Source organism: Choloepus didactylus, chromosome 4 (assembly GCF_015220235.1).
Source record: "Choloepus didactylus isolate mChoDid1 chromosome 4, mChoDid1.pri, whole genome shotgun sequence".
Lineage (NCBI taxonomy): Eukaryota > Metazoa > Chordata > Mammalia > Pilosa > Megalonychidae > Choloepus > Choloepus didactylus.
The window spans coordinates 128,584,391-128,604,401 of NC_051310.1; the positions used below are offsets into that span (position 1 = coordinate 128,584,391).

At 36.7% G+C, this 20,011-nt stretch overlaps 1 protein-coding gene and 1 long non-coding RNA gene across 2 annotated transcripts in view; both read left to right on the forward strand.

Annotated features, from left to right (window-relative positions):
- The first annotated feature begins 2,956 nt into the window (after nucleotides 1-2,956).
- LOC119531941 lies at nucleotides 2,957-8,400 on the forward strand. Its single transcript, XR_005216456.1, has 3 exons — nucleotides 2,957-2,973; nucleotides 7,541-7,651; nucleotides 8,378-8,400. It is a non-coding gene; the product is annotated as an uncharacterized LOC119531941 (long non-coding RNA).
- A 4,766-nt stretch (nucleotides 8,401-13,166) lies between these two features.
- LOC119532008 (RNA polymerase-associated protein LEO1) overlaps nucleotides 13,167-20,011 on the forward strand; it is a 54,720-nt gene continuing 47,875 nt past the window's right edge. Inside the window, exon 1 of the mRNA XM_037833962.1 lies at nucleotides 13,167-13,278. Within this exon, the coding sequence (XP_037689890.1) occupies nucleotides 13,221-13,278 (58 nt within the window). The 5' untranslated portion in view covers nucleotides 13,167-13,220. The remainder of the gene's footprint in view (nucleotides 13,279-20,011) is intronic.

A 20,011-nucleotide genomic window follows, 5' to 3' on the forward strand; every position in this document is an offset into this window, starting at 1 on the left:
CAAGAAAGTAGAGGTGTTTATCTTTTTCCCGACGTGATACAGTGGGTTGTATTGATATGCCAAGAGATGAAATATATTCTTAAAACAAGGAACAAAATGGAGGCTTATGTTTTTATCCTGCCCAAATGGCACAGCATTCTAATTTTTTTAAGTTATGAAATATTGATATTTTCTCACCTTAGTCAACATATGTGGAACCAAAAATATGATTTTCTCTAGGACACATATATTACTTTACATATTGAATAAAATCATACTTTCACCTGCAGAGAAATGGCCCCAATTCCTCATCCCCATCAGAATTATGTAACTGCAGGAGGAGACATGCTTCTTTCATGTTGGTCTTAGTCTGGATTCTCATAATCCGTTCCGAAGTAGGGCATTATAAAAAATCAAGGCCATGTTGTCATATTTTTTTCTCACTTTAACTCTTCAGTGCAAGGCAGATCATTAGATTCTAAACTCTTTGACTCAGATGTATCTAATTCCTTTGTCCTTCTCAGAGTTCTTAGTATAGTAGCACACTGTAGATGTGCAATAGATGATTTCACCAAATTTGTCTTAGAGTGCTGCTAATCTTACTGTGTTCAGTAGCCAAAAATATGGGTGTTTTGGTTTTCGTTTCCTTATGTTTACTCCTACTGCTCTTAGAACTCTGTCCCTAGTGATTTGGTAGATATATTATTGCTAACCAAGTTATTGGAGTTGGCATTTTAAAGAAATTTAAGCTTCTCTTTATGTATCATGCCTTGAAACTGAAGGAACTGGGTAGAGAAAGATGGGTTGGGGACCTTGAAGAGGCCTACCTGTATATTAACAGAAACTTTAACTAGCATGTATCTGTGTTAGGCTGAATAATGTACCGCCCCTCCAAAAGATGTCACAGCCTCACCCCTGGAACCTGTGGATGTTACCTTATATGGTAAAAAAAGGACTTTGCAGCTAAGATTACATTAAGGATCTTGAGCTAGGGAGATTATTTGGATTATCTGGATGGGCCCTAAATACAATCAGTGTATTCTTACAAAAGTGAAACAGAGGGAGATTTGACTAACAGACAGAATAGGAGAAGGCAATGTGACCAGAGAGTGATGTCGCCACAAGCCAAGAAATGCTGGCAGCCACCAGAAGCTGAAAGAGGGAAGGAATGAACTTTCCCCCAAAGCTCCCAGAGTCCCTGCTGACACCTTGATTTTGATCCAGTGATAATGATTTCGGACTTCTGGCCTCCAAAACTGTGAGAGAATAAATTTCTGTTGCTTTAAGCCACCAAATTTGTAGTAATTTGTTACAGCAGCCACAGGACGCTCATAGCAGTATCTTATATTCCAAATGCTTCTTCTATTCTTTCTTTGTACTAGAGTATTTTTAACTCCATTTTATTCTTTCTTTTCTTTCCTAATATATTTTCTGTGTACATACATTCCATATCCTTTTCAATATTCATATTTGATTTTTTCTTTCAATTTCCTTAGATATTGGGCTTTAAAACAAATTTAATAAACATTTAGGGACCATCTGCTATGGATCCAGCACTATTTAGGCACTTTGGAAGATATGAAGAATAAACATAATTCCCATTCTTCAGTAACTGTAAACTAATTGAGAAACAGCTTAAATTCCATTATGATCCAATGTGTGATAAAAGGCAACGATGAGTGTCAAAGTTCAGGAAGTGCTGGAGAAATTCAGAAAAATGGGTAATCCATGAGGTGGCTGAAGTAGACTATGTGGGTTTTATTGAGTAGGTTGATTTTGAGGTAGGCATTTGGATAAAAGTAGAGGAGTTTACAATTCATCCTCAGAGCAGTGGGGATTCAGTAAAGAATTCCCTCCTTACTTATTTCGTTTTCATTATAAAAGTAATCTAGCTTTTCATAAAACATTTCAGAAACATAGAAATTAGAATGTAAAATTTTATAATTTCAACTCTCTCAGAGAAAAGCTCTGTTAATAATTTCATATGTGTCCTTCCAGATATTTTTCTGTACATATAGCAAATATGTTTATATAACTATTATTACAGAATTGGGATCATGCTATAAATACTCTTTTGCAACAGTCCATTAAAGACTTTTGAGCAAAATGAAAATGAAAGCCTTATTTTAAGATGATTAATCTTTTGGCAACAAGTGCATAATTGCCCTAATCCTTTCTAATTTCTGTATGGACTGTACTGAGGGGAGACTCGAAACAGAGAGAAAGAGAGTACCTAAAGGGCTGTTAGAGTAATTTGGGCAGCAATTAGGGTGGGGTTGTGGCAGTAACTAATAGAGTGAAAGATGGAGATATGTTTTTCAGGTCAGGAAATATGTATCTATATTTAAAAATCTTGGGCCACATATATAAAACCTAGCCTCCCTTTTTACCTTTGAGAGAGAGAAAAATATAAAAGATTCCACTCATCCACATTTTAAGGTAGTCATATACTGTGATTGCAGTAGTTATAGCAATCCAAAAGGAAGAAATTGCTTTCTAAGCAGTGACAGCAGGACTAAGACAGTGTTTGTATATAGTGATGTCTTTTTTAAAAAATTATAAAAGCATTACATAATTATAAAACCATGTTTAGAAAACATGGGAGATACTGAAACGTAAGACAAAAAAATAAAATCACCCAGTCTCTCATTACTCAGCTATAACCACTACCTACATTTTAGCTTATTTTCTTTCAGGCATGGCCCTGTGCAAATGTATGTACATGCATGTAATTTTTTTCTTTCAATGAAATTGGGATTGTACAAGATACTGCTTTGTGGCATAAAGTTTTTTAGGTGACAATGACTGTGTCTTGAACATCTTCCTATCTCTTTAAATATTCTTTAAAAATATTATTGTTTCTCCAAATTAGTAATTCAATTCCTTAATTCTTTTTGTTGATTTAACAGGAATACGATATCAGTGAAAATGTAAACAGACCCTGAGGTAGGACATGAAAGACTTCCTATAATCCTACCACCCACAGATATAGAGGTAGGTTTGCTAGAGGGGCTGCTCCAACTGGCTCATTTGAGCTGAATGTGTGCATCTCTTCCCAAATCTGTTGTTCAATCACTATATGCTGATGACTTGTTATCAGCCTTGGCATGAGTATTTACACCATAGAAATTGGCAAACACCACATAGCAGGCTTTTTTTGTCTTCTGGAAAGCTAGTTGCTAAACATTTACCAGTACACCATTGTATTTATATCCTCCCAGACATTTTCTTCACATGTAAATATTTATTTACATAAACATAGAAAACATGTAATTTTCTAACTGGCTTTGGTGACTCAACAATATATAATGCGCCTCTCTTCAATACACATTTATCTACCGAATCCTTTTTAAATTCTATATACATAATTTATTTGAACTATTCTCCATTGATAGGTGTTTTGGATTAATTTTTGGTTATTATAAACACAGTTTAGGTGAGCACTTTGTCCATATATATTTCTTTCTGTCAAATTGTTTTCTCAGGACATTTCTAGATGTGGAAACGTTGAATTAAAGAACATATACCCATTTACAATTTGGATAGATAAAACCAACCCTATCAAAAGATTGTTCCATTTTTGTACTCCCAAGGCTATTATTTAAGAATGCCCAGTAAAACATGATTTAAATAGATTGCATAGTATTCCAGTTTATGGGTATATGATAATTTATCTGCTCAGTTCTCCACTATGGCATTTCCAATATTTTTCATTACTATAAATAATGCTATAGTAAACACCCTATTACATCCTTGTGTGAATCTCTTATTTTCCTAAGATAAAATTTCTTGACGTGGAATTCTAGAGTCAAAAGTAAGAATATTTTTTATGACATTTGATACATATTGTCAGTTTCAGGTCAATTTTAGAACTGAGGGTTGTTTTTAAGAATTTTCTTGATGCTAATTAGAAAAAATAATATTTCTAATGACTAATTCTTATTTTGCAAATAAAGACTTATGGCCCTGGAATCACCTTTAGTTGTTTTCCCTTTAGTTACTTCTTCTTGCCATTGTAGGCCCAGGATTCTATCCTACCCCTTCAGCCAAATAATGATTCTGTTAAGTAGCAGATAAAACATGTACACATGTACATTTTTGTGTTTGAGAGCTAAACTTATCTATTCAGCAATATGCATCATTATTAACCTAAATACCCCACCCTTTTAAGGTAAGGGATTAACTACACATGTCATTTGAATAATGAGTAAGGAAATAAATTGCAGTAAAGGAAATAAAACCTTCCCTGAACTGTTTAGGAAAGTTCATTTTATAGAGCCTAAGAAAAATATAAAAAGCTCCCCAGAAGGTAACAGTTATTTTACATAAATTTACCACTTGATCAGCAGAAACATAAAAACCAAAGTGCCTATAGCTGAAATGCCTTTTCATGGTGTTTGCCACTTTGAAAAGTACTGTTTTTTTTTTGTTTTGTTTTGCTTTATTGGGAAAAAAGGGAAACCATATGTATAAAAACTACGAAGATTTGTTATAGGAAGTGTTTTGATAACTACCTAAAGATAATGTTTGTCAAATCTCTCTTTTCTATCCTTCCACCCCTATGCCATTTCTTGCTAAGGAAAAATTGGTAAGGGTGTATGTGAGTGTGTTTGTGTAGCTCATTTTTGCAGATGTTAGTTCACTTCAGGGTGTACTATCACCACCTTGTGGCCTTTTGCCATATTACTGTTAAGGGTTTTAATACCATAATGCCTTTTTTGCAAGTGTAAGCATGAAATACGGTGTATCTCCTATTGGTAATCCTGCTGTGGATTAGATGAAATACACTGAGGACCAGATACAGCTTGCATGCCAGCAGTTTCCACTTCATTGTGAGATGATAACAATCTCTGCATCTATGTTGAGTTCTCCCATGATTCTAAAACAACTAGGTGACTAACAAAATCCATTGTAGGGATTTAATCAGAATAGTTTTACTGTAAAGTGAAAATTTCAATTTTATTTTGTTTTGATTTGTGTTTGAGCTGAATCTGTTTTAGTAGTTCCTTTTGATTTGTGAAAAAAATATTCGCTGGCAGGGGAATCTGTAAATTTCCCGACTTTTTTCTCTGTCTCTTCGGTTATACTATTGAGGTGTTTTCCTATTTCTGTTTCAACATTCCCCCAACTCACTACTATTTTATTATTGGCTGCTTTCCTAAAAAAAATTTTTTCCCTACTTCCTTCGTTTGTAGATAGTTCCTCCTTTCCCTTTATTATGTCCGTTTAATCTGTTTTGTTTTGTTTTGCTTTGCTTTCTTTCTTTTCTGTCCTAAATACCTCTCAGTTTCTTTGGTATTCTTGGTTTACTTCCTTGATGCATATCACTTTTCTTATTCAGCTTCCTTTACGTCAACACCAACACCCATAATCCCCTCCCCTTTTTTGTCCTTCTTGGGTCCTTCTAATTCCTGTACCTAGTAGTTTTTTTGTTCTTGCTCTTCCTGCGTTGAGTGCACTGACCTCATCCCTTGTGCTGCACAGGTCTTTTAAGGACAAAGCTCGCTGGTAACCCCTAAGCTTGATGACGGAACTTAAATACTGCCTATTCAAGGAAGCCAGTGCCTAAACCAAACCCTATATTCAAGAGGAAAGGTTTCAAAACGACCTCCTATGCTTTAGTCCTAAGAAGTAGTTTCTGACTCATTACCTTTTTTCTGTTCTTTTTTCTCAATGTAAGTGACAATTGTCATAGGACTTGTACTGGAACAGTTTCCAACTCATATTTGCTTGTCCAATCCTCATTTGAATAGTGAACGATTATTAGTAAATAAATAAATTAATAAATGTTTTGGAGTTGATACTTGAATCTTGAAAGTGAATTAGATTAATGGTAATGAGAGGAAAGAAGTTCGGGAAAAGGGGGTTTGCTATTATTTTGGAAAACAGCTTAAATTTGATTATGAGCTATATATTATCTTTTTGATAGCCTGAAAATGAGTTAATCAGCTTTACATTCAATTAGCTTTTGCAATTCTGAGTAAACAGAACTCCTACACAAAAATATTATTTGAGGCACTAACGTGGTTTTCAGTTTATACAGTACACATTTCCCATGATGAATTATGAAGATGATAATAACTTTCATTAATTAGCCTGTTGTGATGGTTGGGTTCATGTGTCACCTTGGCCAGGTGATGATGCCCATTTGTCTGGTCAAGCAAACACTGGCCTAACCATTACTGCAAGGATGTTTTGTGGCTGGTTAATAAACCAGAAGGCTAGTTTATTAAATCATCGGTCAATTGATTGCATCTGTGGCTGATTACATCTACAGTCAACTAATGGAGTGTCTTCTGCAGTGAGAGAATAAAATCAGTTGAATTTAATCCAATCAATTGAAGATTTTTAAGGGAGAAGAGAGAACTTTCATTTCTTCTTCCTCAGCCAGCCAGCTTCTCCTGGGGAGTTCATTGAAGCCCTTCATCGTTATTGCCAGCTTGCAACCTGCCCTATAGAATTTGGACTCATGCATCCTGCCCTACAGAATTTGAACTCGTGCATCTCCACAGTTGTGTGAGACACTTTTATAAATCTCATATTTACAGATATCCCCTGTTGGTTCTGTTTCCCTAGAGAACCCTGACTAATAACACTATGAACCTCAGATTTACTCCTTCAGTCTCTGAAGAACTACCTCTCTGGTCATAGAATCCTAGACCATAGAACCCTAGTAGAGAAAATATAGCTTTAATAAAGAATGTATTCCCTAGACAAAGCCCCTCCCCCTTACTTTATTCTAAAATCACTGTACGCTTACTGTAGAAAATCTAGAAAACATAGAAAAAAAGGAGGAGGAGGAGAAGAAGAAGAAGACACCCTCAGTATTCAGAGTTAAATAAGCACTACTAACATTTTGGTATCTATCTTTTTACTATTGTTTAATTTAATTTTACTTTTGAATACAATCTCTTAGTACAAAATTCAAAAGGTACAAGAAGGTACACAGTACAAAGTAAAGTTTCTCTCATATCCCTATTCTCCAATCCTTTAGCTCCTCTCCTTGGAGGCAACCACTGTTTCCAGCCTATGGTGTAGTCTTCCAAAGAGTCTGATAGTCTATCCATTTACATGTAATACTTATACATATGTTTAAAGTTTAGTGGTTCAAAATATCTCAAAATATCTTTTTCTCCTTACCCATAGTGTGACTTAAAAATATTCCTCACTAAAGAAAAAGTATGCAACATTTTAAAGGTCAAATAGTACTACTAAAATATTCAGTGTTTATATTATGAGTAGGCAACTCTTATTAGCTATATGATCTAGGACAAAGCCACTTAGTTTCTCTGTGCTTCCTTCATGTTCCTCACATGTAAAATGGGAATATAATAGGCTCTATTTTATAGGGTTGTCGTGAAGATTGAATGAGTTAACTCTGGTCCACAATCCTTATCCACAATTCTGAAATCCCAAGAGCTCTGAAATTCAGAGTTCTTTCGTAACTCATTTGGTGGCAAAAGCTGACGTGAACTGACCTAAAGCTATTTAAAGTTTTTGTTTATCCCACTTAATTTGAATTTTCAGACATTTTGCCATAGAAATTTTACTTTAATTATAGGATACTGCTCAGACCCCTCTGGAGGACAGATTTGAATTTTGAAATACATATGACTTCAAGGGTTTTGGATAAAAGACTGTGGACCTGTATATAAAAAACACTTAGAACAAGGTAAATATGATATGTGTTATCTGTCCTTATCATTATTGACAGCTGAGCCATATAGTATACTATGTATGTACATTCATTTTGTTTTTCTTGGAGTTAATGATTGCCTTGGTTTTCCATTTGTTTAGATTTTGTTGTGCCATTTACAAATTTTTTATGTACTGGTTCCTGAAAAATATCCATTAAAAATATTCAAATATACCACATATAAATATACAACACTGAAAGTGCATGTGTTTATAAATTTCTTAGTTTATTCATTTACTGTGTCTCACCCTCTACCGAAATGCAAGCTTCTTGAGAACAAACATTTGGTGTATTTTTTTCACTGTTGTTATCTCCAGTGCCTAGAACATTTTCTGGCACAGAGAAAGCACTGAAATCTTTAGTGGATGAGTGAATGCAGAAGGTACTCTATCAGCTTCATTACATTCTCAGCCAGTTCTTTCCTGGAGTCTTCTCTCTTGTTGCTCCAGTGTGGGCCAGAAGCCTACTAGGCCTGCTGGCCCAACTGTTATCCTGGGAATTCCTTTTGCCTCTTTCTAATATTGAATTTCCTTCCTCTAAAGCCTATGTTTTTCTTTTCCTTGGTTTACTTTCTCATTTTGGCAGATCACAATTCATAGATTGTAAATTTTTGAGTAACTTTTCCAGTTGCTATTGCTATGTAACCACCTCAAAATTTAGTGATATAAAACAACCATTTTATTATCTTCTGGTTTCTTTTAGATAAGAATTTAGGAAGTGCTCAACTGGGCAGTTCTGGGCTTGGATCTGTCATTGAGGTTGCATCAGATTGAGGTTGGAATTGTAACAGCGGGAGGACTACGGTAACTGGGGGCTGGTTGAGCATCTCTCTTTATGTAGTGTTTTAGTATCCCAGCTGCTAAAACAAAGATCATTCAATGGCTTGGCTTAAACAATGGGAAATTACTGGCCCACAGTTTTGAGGCTAGGGAAAAATCCAAAAGCCAAGCATAGAAAGGCAATGCTTTCTGCAAGAAAACCAGTGTTCTGGGGCTGGCTTCCAGCAATCCCTGGTCCTAGGCTTTTCTATAACAGGCAATGCACATGGTGGCCTCTCCTGGCTCCTCTCTCCATCTGACTTTCACTCTGTCTATAAAAGACTCGTAGAATCTTGATTAAAGCCCAACCTGATTCAATTGGGCCAAACTTTCATTGAAGTAACATCTTGAAGAGATCTTATTTACAATGAGTTCACACCCACCAGAATGTGGACTAAGACCAAGAACATGTCCACTGGGGTACACAATTCAACCCACCACATGTGGTCTTAGGACTTTCTATTTGGCCTCTTTGCTTGAGCTAGTTTGGGCTTTTTCAGAGCATGGCAATCTCAGGGAAGTTGGGCTGCTTACATGGAGGCTGGTTTCCCTCAGAATACCATTATTTTTCTCTTGTACTTAATGATAGTTTGCTGGGTATAGAATTCTAAGATGGGTCATATTCTTTCAGGAATTTGAAAGCTATTTATCACTGTTATCTAGCTTCTAGAATTGTTGTTGAGACGTCTGATGCCATTTGATGCTTTTATATGCCAGCTGATTTTTCTCCCTAGAAGATTTTAGAATGTTCTCTTTACCCCCAGTGTTCTGAAAATTTAGGTGAATCAGGGAATAGATTTGAAAAATTAACCGACATCTTGCTTGGTTGAATATTAGGTTCTGCTCAACTGTATGTGCTGGTAGCTGGCTTCCCTCCCATTATTTCAATGATCTGTCTTGAATCATACCTTCTAAAAAACCCTTTCCTAATCCCTATTAGAATTAATCACTTTCTGGCTTTCCATTCTTCAGCACCTATACATAGTTTATAATTTACTTCTAGAACTTACTTAAATTCTTCATATGTTTTAGAATACTTGTTTTATTTCCCCTCAATTTTTTTATATGAAGAAACTGTTTGCCATTATGTTTATATCCCTATTTTTATATTTTTATTGAACCTATCTTAGTTTGCCAGAACTGCTATGACAAATACTACACAATGGTTTAGCTTAAACAAGAGGAATTTTTTGTCTTGCCATCTTGGAGGCTAGAAGTCCACATTAAGGCATTGCTTTCTCCTGGAGTCTGTAGTGTTCTATCACATGGCCATCTCTTTCTCTCATATCTCTATGTCTGCTCCTCTTATCTCCACTGAATTCTGACTTCTGACTTCTACTTCCTTCTGTCCTCTCCTGACTTTTGTGTCCAATTTCTTTTGCTTATAAGGACTTCAGTCATATGAATTATGGCCCGCCCTGATTTAGTTTGGCCTCATCTACATAGGATCATTGATGATCCTATTCACAAATGAGTCTAGACCTTAACTAATAACTTCCAATTCCTGTTTACAAATGGGTTCACACCCACAGGATTGGGGATTAGCACTCAAACATGTCTTTATGGGAGACATAGTTCAATCCCCCAAACACCCATTGCAGGGACCCAAGTTAGAAAAGAACCTAATAAAAGCAGACTGTGAGTAAATGCTCTGTGTCTTCCAAGAAATGAGGGCCCCATATTGTTTACTTGCTGCTATGGAGAGAAACTGCAGGATTTCCTTCTTTACTTAATTCAGATCAACCTGTTCTTTTATAAAGGCCAGCTCTTTCCACAGAGTAATCAGAAGCAAGTCACATGAGCCTCCTGTAGGGTGACAGTTTACCCTAAATGTAATGAATTTTCAGTTAATGTATTTTGTTTAGTCAAGCTGTTGTTTTTCCTCTAATCTTTAAGATGTTATACATATTTAAAAACACGTTCCTTTTTTTGTGACTTGATGTGAGCATATATTTTATGAATTGAAAAAAAATTTTCCTGTAAAAATGTTTCTAATGATACCCTAATAGTTCTTTGATTGACTAGGGATATTGCGTTGACTCAACTATTGCTATTCTGAGGATCCATCTTCATCTTTTGAAGGCAGTATTTGGGGCAAAAGAGACAAGTCTCAAAAACTTGGAAACAAAGATGGTAAATAGCTACTCTGGAGTTCATTTATTTAAACACATGCCTAATAGATGAAATTCTCCATCCCTGGAGCATCTTAATACTCAGAGTTAAATTAGGCAAACACGAAAGGATGAAATTCTCCAACACTGGTAGTAAATGAAGAGGTTAATGCTCAGTCAAGTAGTACTGGAATATGATTGTGATTGATTTAGCTAAAATCTTATCAAGTGTATTATATCTTGTATGAAAAAAGACAAGGAGTAGACAAGCAACGGTCAGCATAAAGTATAGAAAAAACAAAATGAATCCATTAAAAGCCACTAGTCATATGGGAAAAAAACGCATTAATCTTTCTAGCCAGATATAGGCATCATGATTCAGCACCCTTCACCATAGTTCAATTTATTAAGATAAAATCAGCCTACTTTTCAAGGATAGTACTCTGAATGAAAATTAAACGGAGTCACTATCAAATAGCTCTTCCAGTATTCCAAATTGTTTTAAGGTGATCCATCTACCTACTTTTACATCATCCACTTTATACAGCTCTAGGATTGATGATAACATATATAGTTCTGACTCTTAATATTCATCCTTGTGAACTCTGTCAAACACTCCTGTTAGGAACAAAATTATATCTCATAATCTCCAAACTAAAAATCCATTGTTGCTTCTCCAAGATGAAAACCCATAATAATGAACAAAGAATGTACATTTGTTCATTATTAAATAAAATTTATTAAGCTTTCTGTTCTGGTTTGCTAATGCTGCCTTTTCACAAAAACACCAGAAATGGATCAGCTTTTATAAAGGGTTTTTTTTTGGCCACACAGTTACAGTTTTAAGGCCATAAAGTGTCCAAGGTAAGTCATCAACAATCGGGTACTTTCGCTGGAGGATGGCCAATGGCATCTGGAAAACCTCTGTTAGCTGGGAAGGCACATGGCTGACATGTGCTCCAGAGTTCTGGTTTCAAAATGGCTTTTTCCCAGGACGTGCCTCTCTAGGCTGCAGCTCTTCAAAAATGTCACTCTTAGTTACTCTTGGGGCATTTGTCCTCTCTTAGCTTCTCAGGAGCAAAAGACTGCTTTCAAAGGCCGTCTCCAAAATGTCTCTGTATATTGCAGCTCCTTTCTCAGCTCCTGTGCGTTCTTCAAAGTGTCCTTCTTGGCTGTAGCAAGCTTGCTCCTTCTGTCTGAGCTTATATAGTGCTCTAGTAAACTAATCAAGGCCCACACTGAATAGGCAGGGCCACACCGCCATGGAAATTATCTAATCAGAGTTATCACCTACAGTTGGGTGGGTCACAGCTCCATGGAAACACTCAAAGAATTACAATCTAGTCAACACTAATAAGTCTGCCCACACGAGACTGCATCAAAGATAATGGTGTTTTGGTGGACATAATAATTTAAACTGGCACATTTTCCTAAGGACAGCTGGATCTTTAACCTGTGCAAGTCACTTCATTTTTTTTTGAAACTCTGTAAAGCAAGAGTTGACCTAAGCAGTGACCTGTCACGAAAAATCTTACTTGATAATGAATTTTATAATGTACAGTTGTAGCTACATATCCTAGCAAAATTAATTTTTTTCTTGTAAAACAAACATGCCGGTGGAACCCTCTGAATAGTGTTTTACTAGTTGCAGATTGCAACCCATTTGTAAATCTTGAAATCAATTTGGTGGGTTACACTGCATCAGCATTAAAAACCTTTAAAAAAAATAGACTAAAATAGAAGACAACAGGAAATCTCAGAAACATCTTGGTAGTGGAAGTATTGTTTTGTGAGACATTTGTTTCAATTTTATTCATAAACGTGTGTATTGGATCAGAAATGGAAGATTTATGTTTGAGAAATACTGCTCCAAAGCTGCGATTCTCAAGGAGTGGTCTGAGAAAGACCCTTTCAGGGGGTCTGAGAGAGCCTCCCTTTTCCAATTGCATACATTTCTGTGTGAAGCTGAATTTTTTCCATATGCTTCAACCAAAACAATACTTCTCAAGAGATTGAATGTAGAAGCACACATTGAGAATCCAGCTGTCTTCTTTTTACCAGACATTAAATATATGTTCAAAATTGTAAAACAATGCCAATCTTCTAATTTTTGGGGAAAAAAGTTATTTTTAAAGGTTATTTATGTCGACATATTTAACATTATTTTAAAATGAATATCTTAAATATTTGCTTTAATTACTAATATGGTAAATATCACAGCTATAACCCCACATAAACAAAAGCTTTGAGATCCTCGACAATTTTTAAGAATGTAAAGGAGTCCTGAAACCAAAAACTTAAAAGAACCGCTGGTCAGTAGGAAACAAAGGTTTAACACGGTTGGAGCCCCTCACGAGAACGGAAGATGACTGAACGCCCCAACCCGGGTTAGAATTCTTTTTAGTAAGAACGAGTATTGACCAAGAGGGCGGGACTTGACCACCGTGTGGACGTAGAAAAATTGACAGTGATAGGTTCGTGGCGTACGTGAAAACTATGTCACAGAGAAGGAGCCATTTAAGCGAATCTTTGCGACACTGTCGCGCTTCGTTGGTTCCGTGCCGTAAAAACAGACGCTGAGTCGCCCCAGCTGAGCCATATCAGGAGAGCGCGGCAATGGCGGATATAGAGGATCTCTTCGGGAGCGACGCCGACAGCGATGCTGAGCGTAAAGGTGGGATCGGCTGGGTCTCGGGGAGGGGTGCTTGGCCGGGCTTACGCGACAGGAGGCGTCAGGTTCCGGGCCTGTGAACGCACTGGCGCCGCAGGCTGGAGGTGGCTCTTGCTCCACTCTGTCTCAGCGCGCCCTGCGCCCCCGGCGGTGCCACCCAGCGCCGGTTGGCAGAGATGGAGGAACAAACTCAGGAGTGTAAGCCTCGAGGTTATAGGTGTCTGTGGAGCGCGCGGTAGCTGGGGAGGTGTGGAGCGAAGGGGGCTCGGGACAGGGTCGGGGGCGCGGTTGAACTTGCTCAGTTCTGGGAGGGACCTGGGCGTCCTCCTCTGACTTGCCTTGCACAGGCCAGCGCAGAGTAAGGGTTGTTTGGCAGTGAATGGAAATGAGGTGTTCAGGAATACGTGGTTGGGGTGAACAGATTTGTAGGGCTCAGAATACTCTCTGGAATGAAGCCGGAACATGGCGTGATGGGGAGTGTGAGGTGTCTAGGTGTGGTAAGTCTGAGAAGGATGCCGGGATAGGGCTACACACAGACTTTAGTTACCGGAGAGAATGTCATCTGAAAACCCATGTAAAAAACTCCAGAATTTCTTGAGTCCGTGATGTTAGATTTGAAGAGCATACGGGGTCTGTGTTTAGAGAGAAGGGATGAAGGGTCTGTTGATGAATGAATGTGTGTTTATGCTGCGTGAAAGTATTGGTAATGCTTGCCCTGTAAGCATTTCTGGCACAGAGACTGGATATTTGAGTTTGAAATACGAATAGGATGAAAAGGGACCCAAGACCAGATTCAGAATTCTTGCAGTACTCCAGGCTCAAGATAGTGTTTCTCTCTCTCTTTTTTTTTTCTTAGCAAAGTGAATTATTATTTTTTTTTCTTTCTCCTCCATGTTTGTGGACTCCTGTTTTTGCATAACTTGTAAAATGTATTGAAGGGAGCATCAGCTGGAGGTACAGAGAACTAAATTCTAGTGTGAGATGCTCTACCAGGATGGGTATCTAGGAGATTCTAGTCAGAATGCATTGGGAAGTATACAGCCCTGTTATACTAATTTGTGTTCCACGACTTTTGCTCTTGTTTTTATTTTCCTCTCATTTTTACTTGGCCATATTCCATTCATCCTTCAAAGCACAGTTCCATGTGAACCATAACTTATGTCTATGACCTTGTTCATCCATTTAGCAAGCATTTATATTGATCCCCTGTCATGTTCCAGATACTTTACTGGGTATTGGGGATATAATGATGAAAAGATACTCTCCCCTCCTCAAGCCTACAGAGATGTTTAATGCATATTTGATAAATTATTAGATGGGTAGAAGTGATAGTTTGGTGAGGTGTACCCTCAGTGCTTTCCCATTACAAACTCAGTGTATAGGGCAGTGATGTGTGGAGATGGTTGCTTCCTGGGTTGTTTTATCTTCTTAGAAGTCTATTGCTGCTTTCTTCCATCTTATCATTAGATAGTAGGATACTCTAGGATTTGCTTCTAAATCTGGTGTGCTGTCCCTGAAGGTTGCCAGTGGTCCTGAAAATAGCATGGATATGACACCGAAGGAGTTTCTTGGCATAAAAATACTTAGAATCCTTACCTAGGCCCAGCGTGTTTATTTCATGTATCAAGTTGCCAGTTGTTTTTCTCTTTACTACAGTTGGGTGATGAGGGTTTGTCTACTTATTCTACTACTCATAGGTTGGTGTAATTTGAGGGAATGTAATTTTTTTTAATTTTATTTTAGGCATATTGTACAGAAATGTTCTTCTGCATTCAAACTTGTTGTTTGTAGATCTATTCATTTTAAGTCAGACAATATGTAAGCCTTTGATGTCTACTCTATTTAATGTTGTTTCCCATTCATTAACATCATAATTATAAGTCTCTTACTTTAATACTCTTATTGAACTTATTTTACTTTCTGGGATTGTATTAGTTAGCTTTACTTCAGTAATAAACAATCTCCAGATGTCAGTGGCTTACAACAAACCTTATTTCTCAGATTACATAAGGACCCAGGGTAACATGTGTCTGTTTCACATGTCTTCTCATTCTGGGGTCCAGGCTGAAGAAGTGGTTCCTATCTAAGAGAGTTAATGTTGTGGCAGAGAGCGGAAGTTTTAGAGCTCAACTTGAACCATGCATTTGCTTTTAAAGCTTTTATTCAGATGTGGCATGTGTCATGACAGACATATTCCATTGGCCAAAGCAGGTCATGTGGTCAAGCATGTCTGCGGGGTCAAATAATGCAGAGAGACTTTGGAAGTTACATGCAAAGGTAGGATTGGGAATCGATAAAGAAGGGAGCAAAGAGTTGTGAACAACAATACAATCTACCCTGGAGATTAATAATGTTCATAAATTATCTTGAAAATCACAAACACTGTATGCATACTGTGGGTTAGACTAAGTAACAACAAAGTGCTTGAGACAAAAATGACTTACTAGTCTGTAAAACCATTGGGTGATGGTTATTAGAATGTATGTTTTTTTAATGGAACTTTATTGAGATATAGTCAGACACCATATAGTCCATACAAAGAATACAATCAGCAGCTCACAGTATCATAATATACTTGTGCATTCATCACCACAGTCAATTTTAGAACATTTTCATTACTCCAAAATTAAAAATAATAAAAATAAAAAAGAACACCAAAAACATCTTATATCCTTTATCCCCCTATATATATATATTTGTCTTTATTTTATTACTCATCTGCCTATACACTGGGTAAAGGGAATGTCAGTCACAAGGTTTTCACAATCACACGGTCACATGATAAAAGCTGTATAGTTTTACAGTTATCATCAAGAGTCAGTCTATTGGATTAGAGTTCAACAGATTCAGGTATTTCCTTTTAGCTATTCTGATACTCTAGAAACTAAAAAGGAATATCTTTATAATGCATAAGAATAACTTCCAGAATGACCTCTCAACTATATTTGAAATCTCTTAGCCACTGAAACTTTATTTTGTTTCATTTTTTTTCGCCCTTTTAGTCAAGAAGGCATTCTCAATCCCACAATGCCAGGGCCAGGTTCGTCCCCGGGAATCATGTCCCATGTTGCCAGGGAGACTTATACCCCTGTGAGTCATGTCCCATGTAGAAGCGAGGCTAATGAGTTTATTTGCAGAGTTGGCTGAGAGAAAGAGGCCACATCTGAGCAACAAAACTCACTAAGTTTGATAAGGGCAAGCCCCAAGATCAACAGCTTGACTTACTAAATTTGGAGTCCCGAATGCTTGCAAGAATATCAGGAATTCCCCAGGTGAGGAAATTCAGTATTTCCAAGAATGTATGTGGTTTTATTCTGACTGGTAGCTTTGCCATATGGTAAGTCTATAAGTTGAAAGTTTTAAGTAGAAGCTTATGATTACTAGGCTCATGTGACCCCTTGCTTCCACATATATATATTCTTTTCTTTTGTAATGTTTATGGTTCAGTAAGTCAGTGGCATGATAAATGGACTCTAGAATGTAAAAGCCAGATGCAGTACATGGTTCTAGATTGGGTGCTCTTTCAAACCAGGTGTAAATGACATTTGGGGAACTATTGGGGAAATGTAAATATAATTTGGGTATTAGATGAAAGTAAAATTTACGGAAATAGAAAAGTGAAGAGCAGTGACTGAAAAGAGTAGTTTACAAAGCAGTGTGATTTCATTTTGGATGAAATGTATCCAAATTGTACCCAGTGTAGAATGTAAATGTATCAAAATATATCTAAATGTATACAAATAATTTCCTTTTGGAAAAATGTATATGCGTGGAATAAGGTATAGAAGGAAATAAATCACAGTATTAGTAGCAGTATTTGCTGGGTGGTGGGGTATGTGTTTTAAAGTTTCTTATTTTGCTTTTCTCAGTTTTCTGATTTTGTGCAGTGTACATGTGCTGCTGCTTTTATAATAAGAGGTTATTAAAATTTGTTTTATGATGTGCCTTGAAGGGAGCATATAATTGGAATGTGAGTGCTTGGAATGTATTGATATTCAGTATTTTCACATTTCCTAATATGGAATCTATATATGGTCTTTTTTTTATTGAGATGAAAATTAACATAACATAAAGTTCACCATTTTAAAGTGCACAATTCTGTGACATTTAGTGCATTCACAATGTTGTGCAACAATCACTACTATTCCAGAACATTTGCATCACCCCAAAATAAAACCCTATATCATTAAGCAGTTACTCCCCATTTCCCCCTTCCCTAAGTCCCAGGCAACCACTAATCTTTTTGTCTTGATGAATTGCCTATTCTGGACATTTCATGTAAATGGAATCATACAATATGTGGCCTTTTGTTTCTGGCTTCTTTCACATAGCATACTTTTTTTCAAGATTCACTCATGTTGTAGCATGTATCAGTATTCCTTTTTATGACTGAATAATATACCATTGAATGGATATACCGTATTTTGTTTATCCGTTCATCAGTTGATGGACATATTGATTGTTTCTACCTTTTTGATGTTGTGAATAGTGCTGCTCTGAAAATTCATGTACAAATTTTTGTTTCAACACATTTTCAGTTCTTTTGTGTACATACCTAAGGGTGGAATTGCTGGGTCATATGGTAATTCTGTGTTTAACTTATTGAGGAACTGCCAGACTTTTCCACTGCATCTGTACCATTTTTTTCTTCCAAAATAGAGATATGTATTATTATTTTTTTTATTGCGATTGTTCGCATACCATACAATTATCCAAAGATCCAAAGTGTACAATCAATTGCTCATGGTACCATCATACAGCTGTGCATCCATCACCACAATTAATTTTTTTTTCAATTTTTAGAGCATTTTCATTACTCCAGGAAAGAAATAAAGACAAAAAATAAGGAAACTTAAATCCTCCCATACCCCAACCACCCCACCTCCATTGTTGATTCATAGTATTGGTATAGTACATTTGTTACTGTTGATGAAAGAATGTTAAAATACTAACTGTAGTATATAGTTTGTAATAGGTCTATTTTTTCCCTATATGCCCCTCTATGATTAACTTCTAGTTACACTATCATACATTTGTTCTAGTTCATGAGAGATATTTCTAATATTTGTACAGTTAGTCACGGATGTTGTCCACCACAAGATTCACTGTTTTATACATTCCTGTCTTTTAACCTCCAAATTCCCTTCTGGTGACATACATGACTCTGAGCTTACCCTTTCCACCACATTCACACACCATTCAGCACTGTAATTATTCTCACAGTATGCTTCCATCACCTCTGTCCATTTCCAAACATTTAAGTTCTCCCTAGTTGAACATTCTGCTCTTAATAAGCAACCGCTCCCCATTCTTTAGCTACGTTCTATATCCTGGTAACTTATATTTCATGTCTGAGTTTACATATTATAATTAGTTCATATAAGTGAGATCCTGCAATATTTGTCCTTATATGTCTGTCTTATTTCACTCAATATGGTGCCCTCAGGGTTTCTTCATCAACCCATTTTTTTTAAGATGGTTTTGTTCACATGCCATACATTCCATCTTAAGTAAACAATCGATGTCTCCCTGTATAGTCACGTATTTATGTATTCACCACCATCACCACTAACCATACAAGGACATCTCCATTTCTTTCAGAAAGAAGGAGGAAGAGTCAAAGAACGTAGAGAGACAAAAGAAAAAGAAGAAGGAGAGAGAGAGAGAGAGAGAGAGAGAGAAAACATGACAGCTAGGAAGCAACAAAAGGAAAGAGCATTAAACTAAAGTAGAATAAAAAATCAGACAACACCACCAATGCCAAGAGTCCCATCCCTTCTCCCATGTTCCCCTTCCTGATAAGCATTTATCTTTGGCATATTGCCTTCGTTATATTAAAGGAAGCATAATACAATGTTTCTGTTAACTATAGTCTCTGGTGTGCATTGATTGTAATTTTCCCCCAATCTCACCCCATTTTTAACACCTTGCAGTGTTGACATTCATTTGTTCTACCTCATGTAAAAACATGTCTGTACATTTTATCACAGTCATTGAGCACCCTAGGTTTCACTACGTTATACAGTCCCAGTCTTTATCTTTCCACTTTCCTTCTGGTGTCCCACATGCTCCTAACCTTCCTCTTTCAACCATACTTATAGTCATCTTTGTTCACTGTACTTACATTGCTGTGCTGCTATCTCCCAAAACTGTGTTCCAAACCTCTAACTCCTGTCTTTTCCTTTCTGTCTGTAGTGCTCCCTTTAGTATTTCCTATAGAGCAGGTATCTTGTTCACAAACTCTGTCATTGTCTGTTTGAGAATATTTTAAGCTCTCCCTCATATTTGAAGGATAGTTTTGCCGGATATAGGATTCTTGGATGGTGGTTTTCTCTTTCAGTATCTTAAATATATCACCCCACTTCCGTCTTGCCTCCATGGTTTCTTTTTTTTTTTTTTATTCATTTTATTGAGATATATTCACATACCATGCAGTCATACAAAACAAAATGTACATTCGATTGTTCACAGTACCATTACATAGTTGTACATTTATCACATAAATCAGTCCCTGACACCTTCATTAGCACACACACAAAAATAACAAGAATAATAATTAAAGTGAAAAAGAGCAATCAAAGTAAAAAAGAACACTGGGTGCCTTTGTCTGTTTGTTTGTTTGTTTGTTTCCTTCCCCTATTTTTCTACTCATCCATCCATAAACTAGACAAAGGGGAGGGTGGTCCTTATGGCTTTCCCAATCCCATTGTCACCCCTCATAAGCTACATTTTTTAT